This window comes from Ascaphus truei, chromosome 4, assembly GCF_040206685.1.
Source record: "Ascaphus truei isolate aAscTru1 chromosome 4, aAscTru1.hap1, whole genome shotgun sequence".
Taxonomy (NCBI): Eukaryota; Metazoa; Chordata; class Amphibia; order Anura; family Ascaphidae; genus Ascaphus; species Ascaphus truei.
In genome coordinates, this window is record NC_134486.1 from 53,571,908 (window position 1) to 53,585,714 (window position 13,807).

Below are 13,807 nucleotides of genomic sequence, written 5' to 3' on the forward strand. Positions count from 1 at the left end.
CTAATGGGGAATTATAGAGGACTTTAAAGCGCAAAACATATAGCACTGCAGAATATTTATTTTATTACAGGATTGAAGCAGGGGGTCTCAGGAGCTGAACTGCATTAATTTCAGCTCCGGGGACCCCGTGCTTCCAGAGATACTTGTTTTGCTGCTTTAATACTCTCTAAAATCGTATTACTAAAGCCCATCTCACATCTAACACAGTTGAGAAAATAAATTGCCAGTTTAGGTGGTCAAATGCCTTTTCTGTTGTCTAAGGGCACCAACCAGGCTGGTGTATTCAGATGTTTTGCCATATGTATGAAATTAATAACTCATCTAGTGTTATCCAAGGCTTGTCTCTTTGTGATGAAGCCCACCTGACTCGGGTGGCTTATTTTCAGCATAATTGGATGAAGTCTATATGCAGTAATTTTGACGTATCGCTTGATGTCCTTGTTAAGCAGGGATATAGATCTGTAGCTGGCACAGTTTAGGGGATCTTTTCCTTCTTTGGGAATCACAACTATGGAAGCCTGAAGCACTGATTTAGTGAGAGATAAATCTGTGAGATCATTAATCAGTGTAGCTAGATGAGGTATAAGTAAAACCGCACACTTCTTATAGTAGCCCTCTTACTGTTTTAAAGATGCAGACCCTACAAATTCTTAGAAAAATGCTCTAAACATTACATAGCATCCTGTTTGTTGATGTGTGCATGGAATTAAAACTGGGATGTCATATGGAGAAAACCACACCTTGGTTGTACCTTTACTGAAAAGCTACAAATTGTACATTGCCATTTTATTTTCATGATAACAGTATAATGATTAATTATTACAGAAAGTCACAGTACATTGTAGATTTGAAATGACAAAATAATCCTGCATTATAAGAACATACTGTAAGAATTGCCAAATGCCAGTTCAGATTGATCATGAAACCCACTATCTTGTCTGAACCAGTGACTCAAGATACCCTCTCTTTAACCATGTCTACATACAGCTTACAACACTAGAAGGTGTACTCAGTTTTAAAGGGCTTATTTTATGTCTGCCGAACCAGTAGATCAGGCCATTTTCTGCCCCAAATCCCTATTGACGTCAATAGGGAATTTCGACCGAAAACATCCCGAATTTGCTGCTTTGGTGGATAAAGAATTTACCCTAAAGCAGCTTTTAACTTATTCTAGTCCAAACGACATAATGATCATGTATTCCTGTCCAATGCTTCGCCTGCCTTGTTAGGGGGTATTTTTATATCTGCTTAAGCGGCCGTGTGACAGGGTGAATCTTCTAAGTCAGGGGTGCGCAAACTGGAGGGCTGGGGGTGCGAGATTTTTCTGGAGGGTCAGCAGTTGCAGAGGCCCTGTGCTCTTCCCGTGAGGCCTCTGCAACCTCAACTTACCTTGATTATGCTGACTTCAGGAATTGTCCCTGAGTTGCCATGGAGACGCGGCATCAAATGATGTCGCGGGTCACGCGATGTCACATGACCCTGCGGTCATTTGACGCCGCACCAAGGTAAGGAGGGGCGTGAGCATCGGGGGTGGCAAAGGCAGAAGGGCGCAACTCCAAAAGTTTGCGCTCACCTGCTCTTAAGTCAATGTTATGCATGGCCTTCTCAGATAACCCACATGTCGTTGCCTTCTCTTCTACAACAGGCCGTGTATGGATGTTTTGGGCAGAAAATTCCCATAGACTTCCATAAGGATTTTTCTCAGAAAATTGACTCAATGACTGCTGTGGACCATATAGAATTTCTTCGCCCTGGAGACCACACACTTATACCACCGTTGACACACCTTCAAGGCTGTCCGGTCAAAATCCTGACACAAACTCAACCACTGACACTAATTCGGAGAGCCTGCCACAGTTCCCAGAGGTTGCGAAAATACCACGGCGCACTTATGGATCTTCAAGCAGGTATTCTTCGAAGATGGGCCACTTCATCATTGGCTGCATGGAGAGCCAAGTTGTACTTTTTGACGCAGACAGTGACATTGTCGTCCGGAGAAAATGAGGATAAATGGGCCCCAAGGGCAGCCCTAAACCTAATGGGCTCAATCAGCCTTCTAGGTCGCACCCAAGCTGTCTCATGCCCACAACTCTGTTTAAGGGGTGGTGGGGTGCTTCCAATCTGATCTGTCCATTGGGGGAGGAAAACTTCACCTTCCCAACAGGTATCCCCTGTGCGAAGATCAAATCAAGTGTATGACCGTGCTCATTTATCGGGCCATGCACAAATTTACTAAATCTCATGGATCCCATAGTGTTTAAAAGATATATAGCCTTAGCATTGTCTAGGTCATCAACCCACATATTGAGGTCCACCAGCACCACAGAGTGAGGGAACTCCAGTAATATGGGAATGACCATATCCGACAGCTGAGACACAAACTCACCCCTGTGTCCAGGTGACCTATACATCAGGGTGTAATACAAAGCTTGATTGTCATGCATGGCACAGTAAATAGTCATATACCCAAAAGACTTGACCCTGGGCCCAGGGTGGGAGGTGCAGATAAGATTGAATTGAAAGACCGGCTCAGTGAATAAAGACGCTGACTCTGGCACTGAGTTTGAAGCAGGGTAACCTGGTTCAATTCCCGGTGTTGGCTCATTCTGACCTTGAGCAAGTCACTTTATCTCCCTGTGCCTCAGGCACCAAAAACATAGATTGTAAGCTCTACGGATCAGGGACTGTGTCTGCAAAATGTCTCTGTAAAGTGCTATGTAAAACTAGCAGCGCTATACAGCAGGGCCCCACTTTTCGGCGATCCGCCGATACGGCAGCACCGAGAAGGGGGCCGCCATCTTGGATCTTAAATCGCGCATGCACAGAACATAGGTCGCGCATGCGCAGAACGGCAAAAATGCACCACGAATGCAGGAAGCTGGCCTGCACCACGGAACTGCACCACGAATGCAGGAAGCTGGCCTGACAAAGTGACTACCGTCACAAATGCGCGTAGGGTGGTTTGCATTCTATAGAGGACACTATTAGAGAGTCAGCAGTGAGGACACAATTTTTCTCCAAATTCCGCATCTGAGGAGCCTGAGAGGCTTGTGGCCGGCTTCCTGCATTCGTGGTGCAGTTCCAGGACTCCCGGTGATAGCGCATGCACAGCTACGTCATTAGACTGCGACGAGACCAGCGGGTCTGGAATCAAAGCAGCATTGAGTTTGGCGTCGGCGCCGTTGCTGGCAAAGAACTTCGTGGAGTACTCTCCCTAGAAACTCTGTATCAAAGGAGTGATTGACAAGGCTGTATATTTCCTACATTGTCATGAGTAGGATTCCAATTTTTCTCTATCTGGATTGGATCCCTCAGTTTGTGTTCCTCATTTTTAGGCAATTGTTTTGTCTGTTATTGTGTTTATTAAATAGCACTGTTTTATTTTATTTAGCTATTCTGTGTTTTATGTTGTTTTATGTAGTATTTGTCTAGTGGTTTATAGTTCATTTTTTGTCAGCGTTGCACTATGATCTTTTTCTTTATCTATTTGCATATGATATGAGACTACAATCAAAATCCTATTGAAGATAGTTTGGACATTAAAGACTATATCACCCTCTGGTCAGCTATCACCTTACGGTTTATAGTTTATTTTCAGGTGCCAGTATATTGTGTTTTTTTCATGTGTAGGAGTGACTTCACTAACATAATGTTAAGTCCCTGCATTAACCTTACAGACTTAGGTGGTAGACGATGTTTGGGGTAAACGTCTCCTCTGCGTGTCATTAACATTTACGTCTGTAAAAATGAAGGCTGTGCTACATACAGAACTGGGGTAACGTTACGTTAACCCAGTATAGTGGATAAGAGTTACTACTAGCGTGACATTTGTTTGGATAACATCACGTTAAAAAAACAGAGCTTAGTGTATCTGGGCCGAAAAGCTGCAGGGCTGACGCTTGACCTCACCAGATCTGATTTAAAAAAAAACACCTTAGTTCAAAAAAGGCTGTGTTAGTTTTTTTAATGATATTCAGAAGCAGGAAAGAAAAAAACAATTAACCCTTTCACGACCGGTGGAGGCCAGCAACACAAAGCGTTCCCTCTGGCAGAGTAAGGGTTCATCTGAAAGTATGGGGAACCTTCTAAGGAATTTCTACTGTAGATCAGTCATGATGATGGAGAGGAACCGAAAAAAGTGGGGTTAAAATACTGTAAATTCGGAAGGGCGGCTGCTGCTGCTGTTATTTTAAGGCTGCAGTTTCAGCTGCGTGTTTTTCTTTTTGCATTCAATATGTGCATCAATACAATCTACACACTGACGTGATTAGCTAAGTTGCCGATCTAACCGTTCTCCTGTAATCGATCGCCGAATCGGGGGTTATTTAATTCACTTGTAGGGCAGCACAAGAGTACCCAGGATGCAAAGTTCTGTGTGGAAGATCCTGTGACCAGGTAGGCCCTAGATACAATTGGTACACTGCTAGAGAGAGGACAGGGCTCAAGAGCCAGAACTTGACTCAGAAGAGGAAGGGGGTGTGACTTTGTAAATGGTTTCTATAGAAACAAAAATGCTTGCTATATTAGAATAAATTGAAAGTGTCTTTCAAAATTGTTTGTTTTGATTTTTAAATGCTACAAGTATTTTCTCATAGTACAAAACTGATTTATTAAGAAAAAACACACACATGTGGATATTGCTTGAACTGCAGTCTTACTGCTGGGCAGCAATGAAGACACCAACCTCAAAAGTTTGAAATCAGTAAAAAATGCAACACTAGATGGTGCTGTCGCAAGCAAAAGTGTATTCTGCCTGGAACAACTGCATGCGTTGAGAATCTTGAACACTTTCTCCTATTACATCATGCACGTTAAAATCTGTTTTGCTGTTTTTATTTTGTCCAATAAAAAAAGAAAGAACTTTTTTTTTTTTTTTTTTTTTAAAGGAACAAAAAATTCGGACCCCCCCCCCCCCTCTCCCCCAGAAAAACACTATAAACTCCATGGAAAAAATAATAATCTGTGAGAGGTTTGTCAGTGAATATTCCAGCTTGAGAAAGTTTTTCCTTTGAGCTGACTTTCTGCTGACGTCCCTCACTAAGCTGTATTGATGCTGCCCCTTTGCTAGTGTGTCTCAGGGGCAGGACTTTCCCTTCCATGTGAATCACTAGGCTCCTTCTATCCCCAGCCTTCTGCTTGCTGTGCAGTCTGCCTCCACTTGAATGCCACCTTCATCGTTGGACTGTAAACTTACAGATGAAGAAGCAGTGAAGCTGTCGAAAAATCCACAGCAACAGCTGCAGGAAGACATTTCAACCGTGGAGCTTACACATCTGCTTCGCTGGGACGACTTACCAGGTACGTGTTTTTACACGCGTGTGTATTATTCGCAGGTTGGGAAACCTTCTGTTGGACCACCATAAAAATACATCTTTTACGAACTGCGGTTTTAAGCTGGGGATCACCCACTTCAAAGACAGCAGCATTACTACTTGGCCACTCCTACTTGTAACATGTTGTATGGAACATTTTCGCTCCTCCTCAGTATCAGGTTTAGCAGCAGTAGCAGCCCCTAAAATGGTAAGACCTGCTCTAGAACTGGGGGAAGGGGGTGAAAAGTCTGCAAAATGCTTCATCTCACTTCGTGCTATCTAACGTTTTGTATTAAATGTAGGAACGAGTAGTTAACGTATGAGCAATACTGAACAATATGTATTCAAAAGAATGCAGAATAGTAGTAATTCCATTTCATTTAGCACTGCTAGTGTACACTGCGCTGTTTGCAGAAGGACATTACAGGCAATATAAATGCATATGATAAACTTGAGAAAAAGAACCCAGTATATTTCAACACTCAAAAGACCCTGAGTAGAGAATGATAAATGTGTAGATATTAAAATCAAATATTTAATTATAATTGGAGTAAAATAAGGTGGTACATATAAATGACAAACTACTAACAAAAGGGTTAAAAGCAAGAGAGTAAACTAAATAATCACTATGGAGATGTGGCTACCTAATCACTGGAGAAAAGTCGCCCATTAGGACTAAGGCCTCGGCCAGGGTGGCGCTGAGCGGGCGGGCGCGCTCACGCTGGCCGCTATGAAACACATTGAGGTGTGGCCAGCGTGAGCGAGTGCCTGAGCATGCGTGGCGCTTAGCTGCTTGCAGAGCAAGCACATTTGAATCTGCCGCTCGCAAGCGCGTCACGTGAGCGGTTCGCCCAATGAGGGCGAACCAGCTCTGTGACGTCATGGCCGTGCCCCCCGAATCGCCCCCCTAGCTGGCTACAAAACTCCCGGCCGAGCAGGGAGCGTGACGTCACTGCGCATGAGCGCCAGCGCGCTCGCTCCCTGCCTGGCCGCAGCCTTAATGTCTCTCATGATCAGTAATAGTTGCAATAATGGGTTAATCCCCTTAGTATCTTTTTGCCAGTGATGGTGTGTATCTAACACAGGTGGGGTGAAAAATCGGTAAATTACATATACAAATAGTCCAAGGAGATCTCTTGTATTGGCACTGAGATCGTACCCTGTAGGTATAATTCAATACGCATGTATATAACATAAAACGACAAGATTTAGTTGTAATCCAATCTATATGTAGAAATTAGAGGAGGATATTAGTACATCTTCTGGTATCTACGTACAGTAAATATGGGCGAAATGTACACACATTAATTTTAAAGCAAAAGAATACTAATACAAAGCATTTTAAATCCTCTACTCACTTTTCTAATTTATCACTACATAAAAGCATGTAGTCCACCATCATATCTTATTTCTACATTTGATGTAATATGCTGGATGTAGCCTGCAATTAAATATCATTAACTCTTTCATATTTCATAGTTCAGAAGATAAGCTTTCAAAAAAAGATGCCCACTATACCAAGGTAAATCCCATAGGACCCGTCCTACTTTACAAGTAACAACTTCGCCTCATATCACTAGCTGAAAGTTCCTCAAAGAGAAGAACTCTGACTCTATATGTTGGAATGATACTGCAGGTAGCTGGGAGGGTAACATTACCCATTTGAAGGAGGTCAGAATCCTACTTCTGGTTTAGGATCATCCCCCTGCTTCTTAATCCAAATGTGTTAAAACATGCAAATAACGCCCCTTTGTGAGTTCAGGAATTAGGTATCACTTCATCAGGTCTTCTCTGATGAAGTGATTTGTTGGAACACAGCTGGGGTTTAATACTACACAGTTTGTTTGCTCTCTGGATGGTTGAAATGCATAATTGTATATACAGTACAGTACATTCAAGAAATGACCAAGTGCTCACATAATTTCAGCTTAAATGTAGTCAAAGGACGAGCTGAGCCGATGGTTAGTTTTTCTGAAAATAAAAGTTTGAATAATCATATGACGCAGTATGTTTTGTATCCAGTTAGTTTTTAAAGAGTCCACATGAAATAATGTAAAGTTGTCAAGCTGTAAGGACATAAAAGAGAGAGAGAAAGTTGGGATTTAGACCTAAATATGACATGGATTTATTCTGATTTTTAAGAGTGAAATTTCACTAAATTTATAAAAACCAAAGATGCAAAAATGAGTGAATCTCACTGCAAACGGGTGACACGACACACCAAACAATAAATCAGTCTTATTGAGACATGGCAGAGTGTGTAACTCTATACATAGAGCAATACAATAAAGGAGGTACAATAGCAGTTTAAAAAAAGCTTGCATTGTAACCTTTGGTGACTAAAACTCTGAGAGAAAATGTTGACATTACTACAAAGCCAATCCTTACTGGCAATCTACATTTCTTTCCATTGAGTGCTCACAGAGCTCTTTCTCTCAGGTCTTCAGGAGATGACTAAAGAGCACCATTCCAAGGAAACATGTGATCATCATGGAAATAATGAAACGATGTCTCTACACCACCCTCTCACCAAATGCTTTAATGTTTCCTCTTTGCTTCCTACTGAAATTACTGACATTATTACACTTACTCCTTATGTCTGTGTCTGTCTCAAACCGTACCATTAAAATTGTAAACTGTGCTGGCCATAGATTACCTTCTTCGTATTATATGTCTTGTCTATGTGCGCCTGTTCTTGCACTGTGTCACTTTTAATATCTCTATGTAATTTGGAAATACATGTGCACACTGTATGTGCATACTGTATAAAGTGCAGACGTACGGGGTCTCTGCCACTTTGACATGCTTATAATGGGCCATACACCATACAAGGAAAGTGTGTCTCAGCACGAGAACAATTTTACCACCTAAAGAAAAATCACCTGGTTTAATGTATCTGTGACTAATAAGACAACAGTTGTATTTTCACGCTGGGCGTCATTGACTCATCCATTGTATTTCACCATGAATTTCTCTCCCAGTGAATCAGTGGTACCACATGTTTCACCATCTGGCAACTGCATAGTGGAGCAGTAGTGGAGGAACGTTTCACGAAGTGAATGAGCCTAGCAGCATAATAAATATGGGGCCATTTTCTTTTTTTATACTTCAGTTGCAGCCGGGAGACTTGTTTGTGATACTTCTGGAGTCATATTTGTGCCCTAGATGTGCACTACTGTACGTATACCTTGATTGTGATACATAGACCCAACATCTGTATTCAATGACTGTATTTATGTACAACTTGTTATAAAAGGTCTTCATCTTCAGTGTGAGGGATACATTTCTGAAGTTTTCTGATACGTTTTTATTCACAATTGTAATATATCTTTGACGAATCCCAAAACCAGCTTCTACCAAAACAAAATGAACATGGCGGAGCTGGTCACATGTCATGGTGGTGATGATGTCATATGCAGCATGTAATATTCTACTACTTAGTATCTCTATATACTACTGCATTTTTATAAAACTAGTACTGTGTGTACTTTTTTTTGCATTACTTTACAAAGCAGAGCTGCTCTACAGTGAAAATGTCCCCCAATTTAACATGGTGAGACTTGAATGGACATGACATATATTTCATTGTAAAATCCTTAGGTAGATTTTTGTTTTCAGAAATATGGATATGAACAAATATTTTCCAAGATGCCTAAAATGACGAAGAAAAAAAGATTTTGGAAACACTCCCTCTCCTTTTTTTTTTTTTTTTTAAAGCATAATTATATTATAAACCTTTCTGAACCGGTTTTGCCCCATTGTTTAATTCAGTCGGATTTTTTTTTTTTTTTGTTACTCATTCACAATACTATTACTTTAAGGTACTTCAACCAACGATTCTGCTACATACAATATTAGGAAGCAGTTCTTTCATGACAGTGTTAAGGAATAAGTGGTAAGTAAGATTCTGAACCTCTAGGTTTCACAGATGGTTCATTGTAACACTACAGGAAACAGAAGAGGGAGTATTGACTGTGTCACAAAGTGACTACTCATGCTGTTTATGTGTTTTTACAGAGCAATCATGGCAGAACTGACGGAATCAGAAGGAGCTATAGACTGGCAAGAGAGATGCATAACACTGGAGTCCCAGCTGATGAAATTTCGTGTCCAAGCTAACAGGATCAGAGAGTTGTTAGCAGAAAAGGTATTACTAGCTGTATGTGTAAAGACACGGTTTGTAGAAAGTGCATGAGTGTTTTACAAGAGAATCTACTGTACCCAAATGTAAGCAGTTAGATATAGAGTAATTAAACAAAGAGAAAACAGAACTTTATTACCATTACACAAAAATGGGTACTCAATCTTCCTACTTCCTCAATCTTGTTGAAATGTAATGCCCTACAAAATCGTTCTCCACCATAAGTCAAGGGTTAATGGAGGTACACTTCATTTCAAATTAACAGAGTCGGAATGAGACAGACAAGATTTTGCAGATCAAATTATCTATAAATGTAGTTGAGCCTATATAATAGTTATAATAACTTGTATTTCATCTAGCGCTTTTCTCCCAGTGGGACTCAAAGCGGTTCACAATTAATGTATAGTACGGTACGCAGCACATAGGATTTTTAGAGACACAGTCCCTGCCCAGATGAGCTTACAATCTATGGTTTTGGTGCCTAAAACACAGGGAGATAAAGTGACTTGCCCAAGGTCACAAGGAGCCGACACCGGGAATTGAACCAGGATCAGTGTTGTTGTTTACAGCCAGTGTCTTTACTCATTGAGCCACTCTTTTTCACGCATCATATATGGTACGTAAGAAATAAAGCATAATGTGCTGTGAAAAATATATTATTGTGATATATTTTGTCTGGAACAAGTAATTATTCAGAACTCTATTAATCCATCATCTATTTCTCATCTAGTAACATCTGTAGGATAGAGAGCATATATTGTAAATATTATCATTAGCTATTCAATTGATGATTTGATCTTTGTTGGTCACGAATCTAAAATTGTTCCACCTACAGTCTCTAAATGTTATGCCTTTTTCTCTAAAAGTGTGTTTATTCACATGAGACATACAGACTGTTTCTTTGTTATTGGTGTTCACATTGGTCACAAAGTTCTGAAGATGTGGGCGTTCAATTCATCCCTCTTATCGAGATCTTACTAAAAGACTTTCTTAGGAGGGTCATCTAAAATTCTGTATTTATCCACTTGCCTCACCCATATGCTGCCCAAGCTTATACAGTAGCTCAAGTAAAGAACGTAATTGTGGCCCAGTGTGGGGAGAAATGTATGTCACCTTACTACATTATACATTGGTACAGTATATGGTATTGGGTAAAGAATAAATAAAGTAATTCAAGTTAGTGAAGCACAAGAGCTAAATCTTGTAAAAAGACCATTAATCCCTGTGTCAGTCCTGGCATGTAGATGAAGCCCACAATAAAGATATGGGGTCTACAGGATGCTACCGTATTACCCGTCATACAGTGTTACCCGTCATACAGTCTTACCCGTTATACAGTATTACCCGTCATACAGTCTTACCCGTCATACAGTGTTACCCGTCATACAGTGTTACCCGTCATACAGTATTACCCGTCATACAGTCTTACCCGTCATACAGTGTTACCCGTCATACAGTCTTACCCGTCATACAGTCTTACCCGTCATACAGTCTTACCCATCATACAGTCTTACCCGTCATACAGTATTACCCGTCATACAGTCTTACCCGTCATACAGTCTTACCCGTTATACAGTATTACCCGTCATACAGTCTTACCCGTCATACAGTGTTACCCGTTATACAGTATTACCCGTTATACAGTCTTACCCGTCATACAGTCTTACCCGTCATACAGTCTTACCCGTCATACAGTCTTACCCGTCATACAGTGTTACCCGTTATACAGTATTACCCGTCATACAGTCTTACCCGTTATACAGTATTACCCGTCATACAGTGTTACCCGTTATACAGTATTACCCGTCATACAGTCTTACCCGTCATACAGTGTTACCCGTTATACAGTCTCACCCGTCATACAGTCTTACCCGTCATACAGTGTTACCCGTTATACAGTATTACCCGTCATACAGTCTTACCCGTCATACAGTGTTACCCGTCATGCAGTCTTACCCGTCATACAGTCTTACCCGTCATACAGTATTACCCGTCATACAGTCTTACCCGTCATACAGTATTACCCGTCATAAAGTGTTACCCGTCATACAGTCTTACCCGTCATACAGTCTTACCCGTCATACAGTATTACCCGTCATACAGTGTTACCCGTCATACAGTGTTACCCGTCATACAGTCTTACCCGTCATACAGTCTTACCCGTCATACAGTGTTACCCGTCATACAGTATTACCCGTCATACAGTGTTACCCGTCATACAGTGTTACCCGTCATACAGTCTTACCCGTCATACAGTGTTACCCGTCATACAGTGTTACCCGTCATACAGTGTTACCCGTCATACAGTATTACCCGTCATACAGTCTTACCCGTCATACAGTATTACCCGTCATACAGTATTACCCGTCATACAGTGTTACCCGTCATACAGTCTTACCCGTCATACAGTATTACCCGTCATACAGTCTTACCCGTCATACAGTCTTACCCGTCATACAGTGTTACCCGTCATACAGTCTTACCCGTCATACAGTCTTACCCGTCATACAGTGTTACCCGTCATACAGTCTTACCCGTCATGCAGTGTTACCCGTCATACAGTCTTACCCGTCATACAGTGTTACCCGTCATACAGTATTACCCGTCATACAGTCTTACCCGTCATACAGTATTACCCGTCATACAGTGTTACCCGTCATACAGTGTTACCCGTCATACAGTCTTACCCATCATACAGTCTTACCCGTCATACAGTGTTACCCGTTATACAGTATTACCCGTCATACAGTGTTACCCGTCATACAGTCTTACCCATCATACAGTGTTACCCGTCATACAGTGTTACCCGTCATACAGTCTTACCCGTCATGCAGTCTTACCCGTCATACAGTCTTACTCGTCATACAGTCTTACCCGTCATACAGTCTTACCCGTCATACAGTCTTACCCGTCATGCAGTCTTACCCATCATACAGTCTTACTCGTCATACAGTCTTACCCGTCATACAGTCTTACCCGTCATACAGTGTTACCCGTCATACAGTCTTACCCGTCATACAGTCTTACCCGTCATACAGTGTTACCCGTCATACAGTCTTACCCGTCATACAGTCTTACCCGTCATACAGTATTACCCGTCATACAGTCTTACCCGTCATACAGTATTACCCGTCATACAGTCTTACCCGTCATACAGTGTTACCCGTTATACAGTATTACCCGTCATACAGTGTTACCCGTCATAGAGTATTACCCGTCATACAGTGTTACCCGTCATACAGTCTTACCCGTCATACAGTCTTACCCGTCATACAGTCTTACCCGTCATACAGTATTACCCGTCATACAGTCTTACCCATCATGCAGTATTACCCGTCATACAGTGTTACCCGTCATACAGTATTACCCGTCATACAGTGTTACCCGTCATGCAGTCTTACCCGTCATACAGTCTTACCCGTCATACAGTATTACCCGTCATACAGTGTTACCCGTCATACAGTGTTACCCGTCATACAGTCTTACCCGTCATACAGTCTTACCCGTCATACAGTGTTACCCGTCATACAGTATTACCCGTCATACAGTGTTACCCGTCATACAGTGTTACCCGTCATACAGTCTTACCCATCATACAGTGTTACCCGTCATACAGTGTTACCCGTCATACAGTGTTACCCGTCATACAGTATTACCCGTCATACAGTCTTACCCGTCATACAGTATTACCCGTCATACAGTATTACCCGTCATACAGTGTTACCCGTCATACAGTCTTACCCGTCATACAGTATTACCCGTCATACAGTCTTACCCGTCATACAGTCTTACCCGTCATACAGTGTTACCCGTCATACAGTCTTACCCATCATACAGTCTTACCCGTCATACAGTGTTACCCGTCATACAGTCTTACCCGTCATGCAGTGTTACCCGTCATACAGTCTTACCCGTCATACAGTGTTACCCGTCATACAGTATTACCCGTCATACAGTCTTACCCGTCATACAGTATTACCCGTCATACAGTGTTACCCGTCATACAGTGTTACCCGTCATACAGTCTTACCCGTCATACAGTCTTACCCGTCATGCAGTCTTACCCATCATACAGTCTTACTCGTCATACAGTCTTACCCGTCATACAGTCTTACCCGTCATACAGTGTTACCCGTCATACAGTCTTACCCGTCATACAGTCTTACCCGTCATACAGTGTTACCCGTCATACAGTCTTACCCGTCATACAGTCTTACCCGTCATACAGTATTACCCGTCATACAGTCTTACCCGTCATACAGTATTACCCGTCATACAGTCTTACCCGTCATACAGTGTTACCCGTTATACAGTATTACCCGTCATACAGTGTTACCCGTCATACAGTATTACC

The 13,807-nt window shown here is 41.8% G+C and overlaps 1 protein-coding gene across 3 annotated transcripts in view; it reads left to right on the forward strand.

Annotated features, from left to right (window-relative positions):
* The first annotated feature begins 3,460 nt into the window (after window positions 1-3,460).
* PLEKHH2 (pleckstrin homology, MyTH4 and FERM domain containing H2) overlaps window positions 3,461-13,807 on the forward strand; it is a 142,484-nt gene continuing 132,137 nt past the window's right edge. For 2 of the 3 annotated variants that reach the window (XM_075595766.1, XM_075595768.1), the window contains exons 1-2: window positions 4,984-5,298; window positions 9,330-9,459. In XM_075595766.1, coding sequence (XP_075451881.1) covers window positions 9,337-9,459 — 123 coding nt within the window. In that variant the 5' untranslated portion in view covers window positions 4,984-5,298; window positions 9,330-9,336. Of the gene's footprint in view, window positions 3,599-4,983; window positions 5,299-9,329; window positions 9,460-13,807 lie in introns of those variants that run through there. The other variant, XM_075595767.1, reaches the window with a different exon arrangement.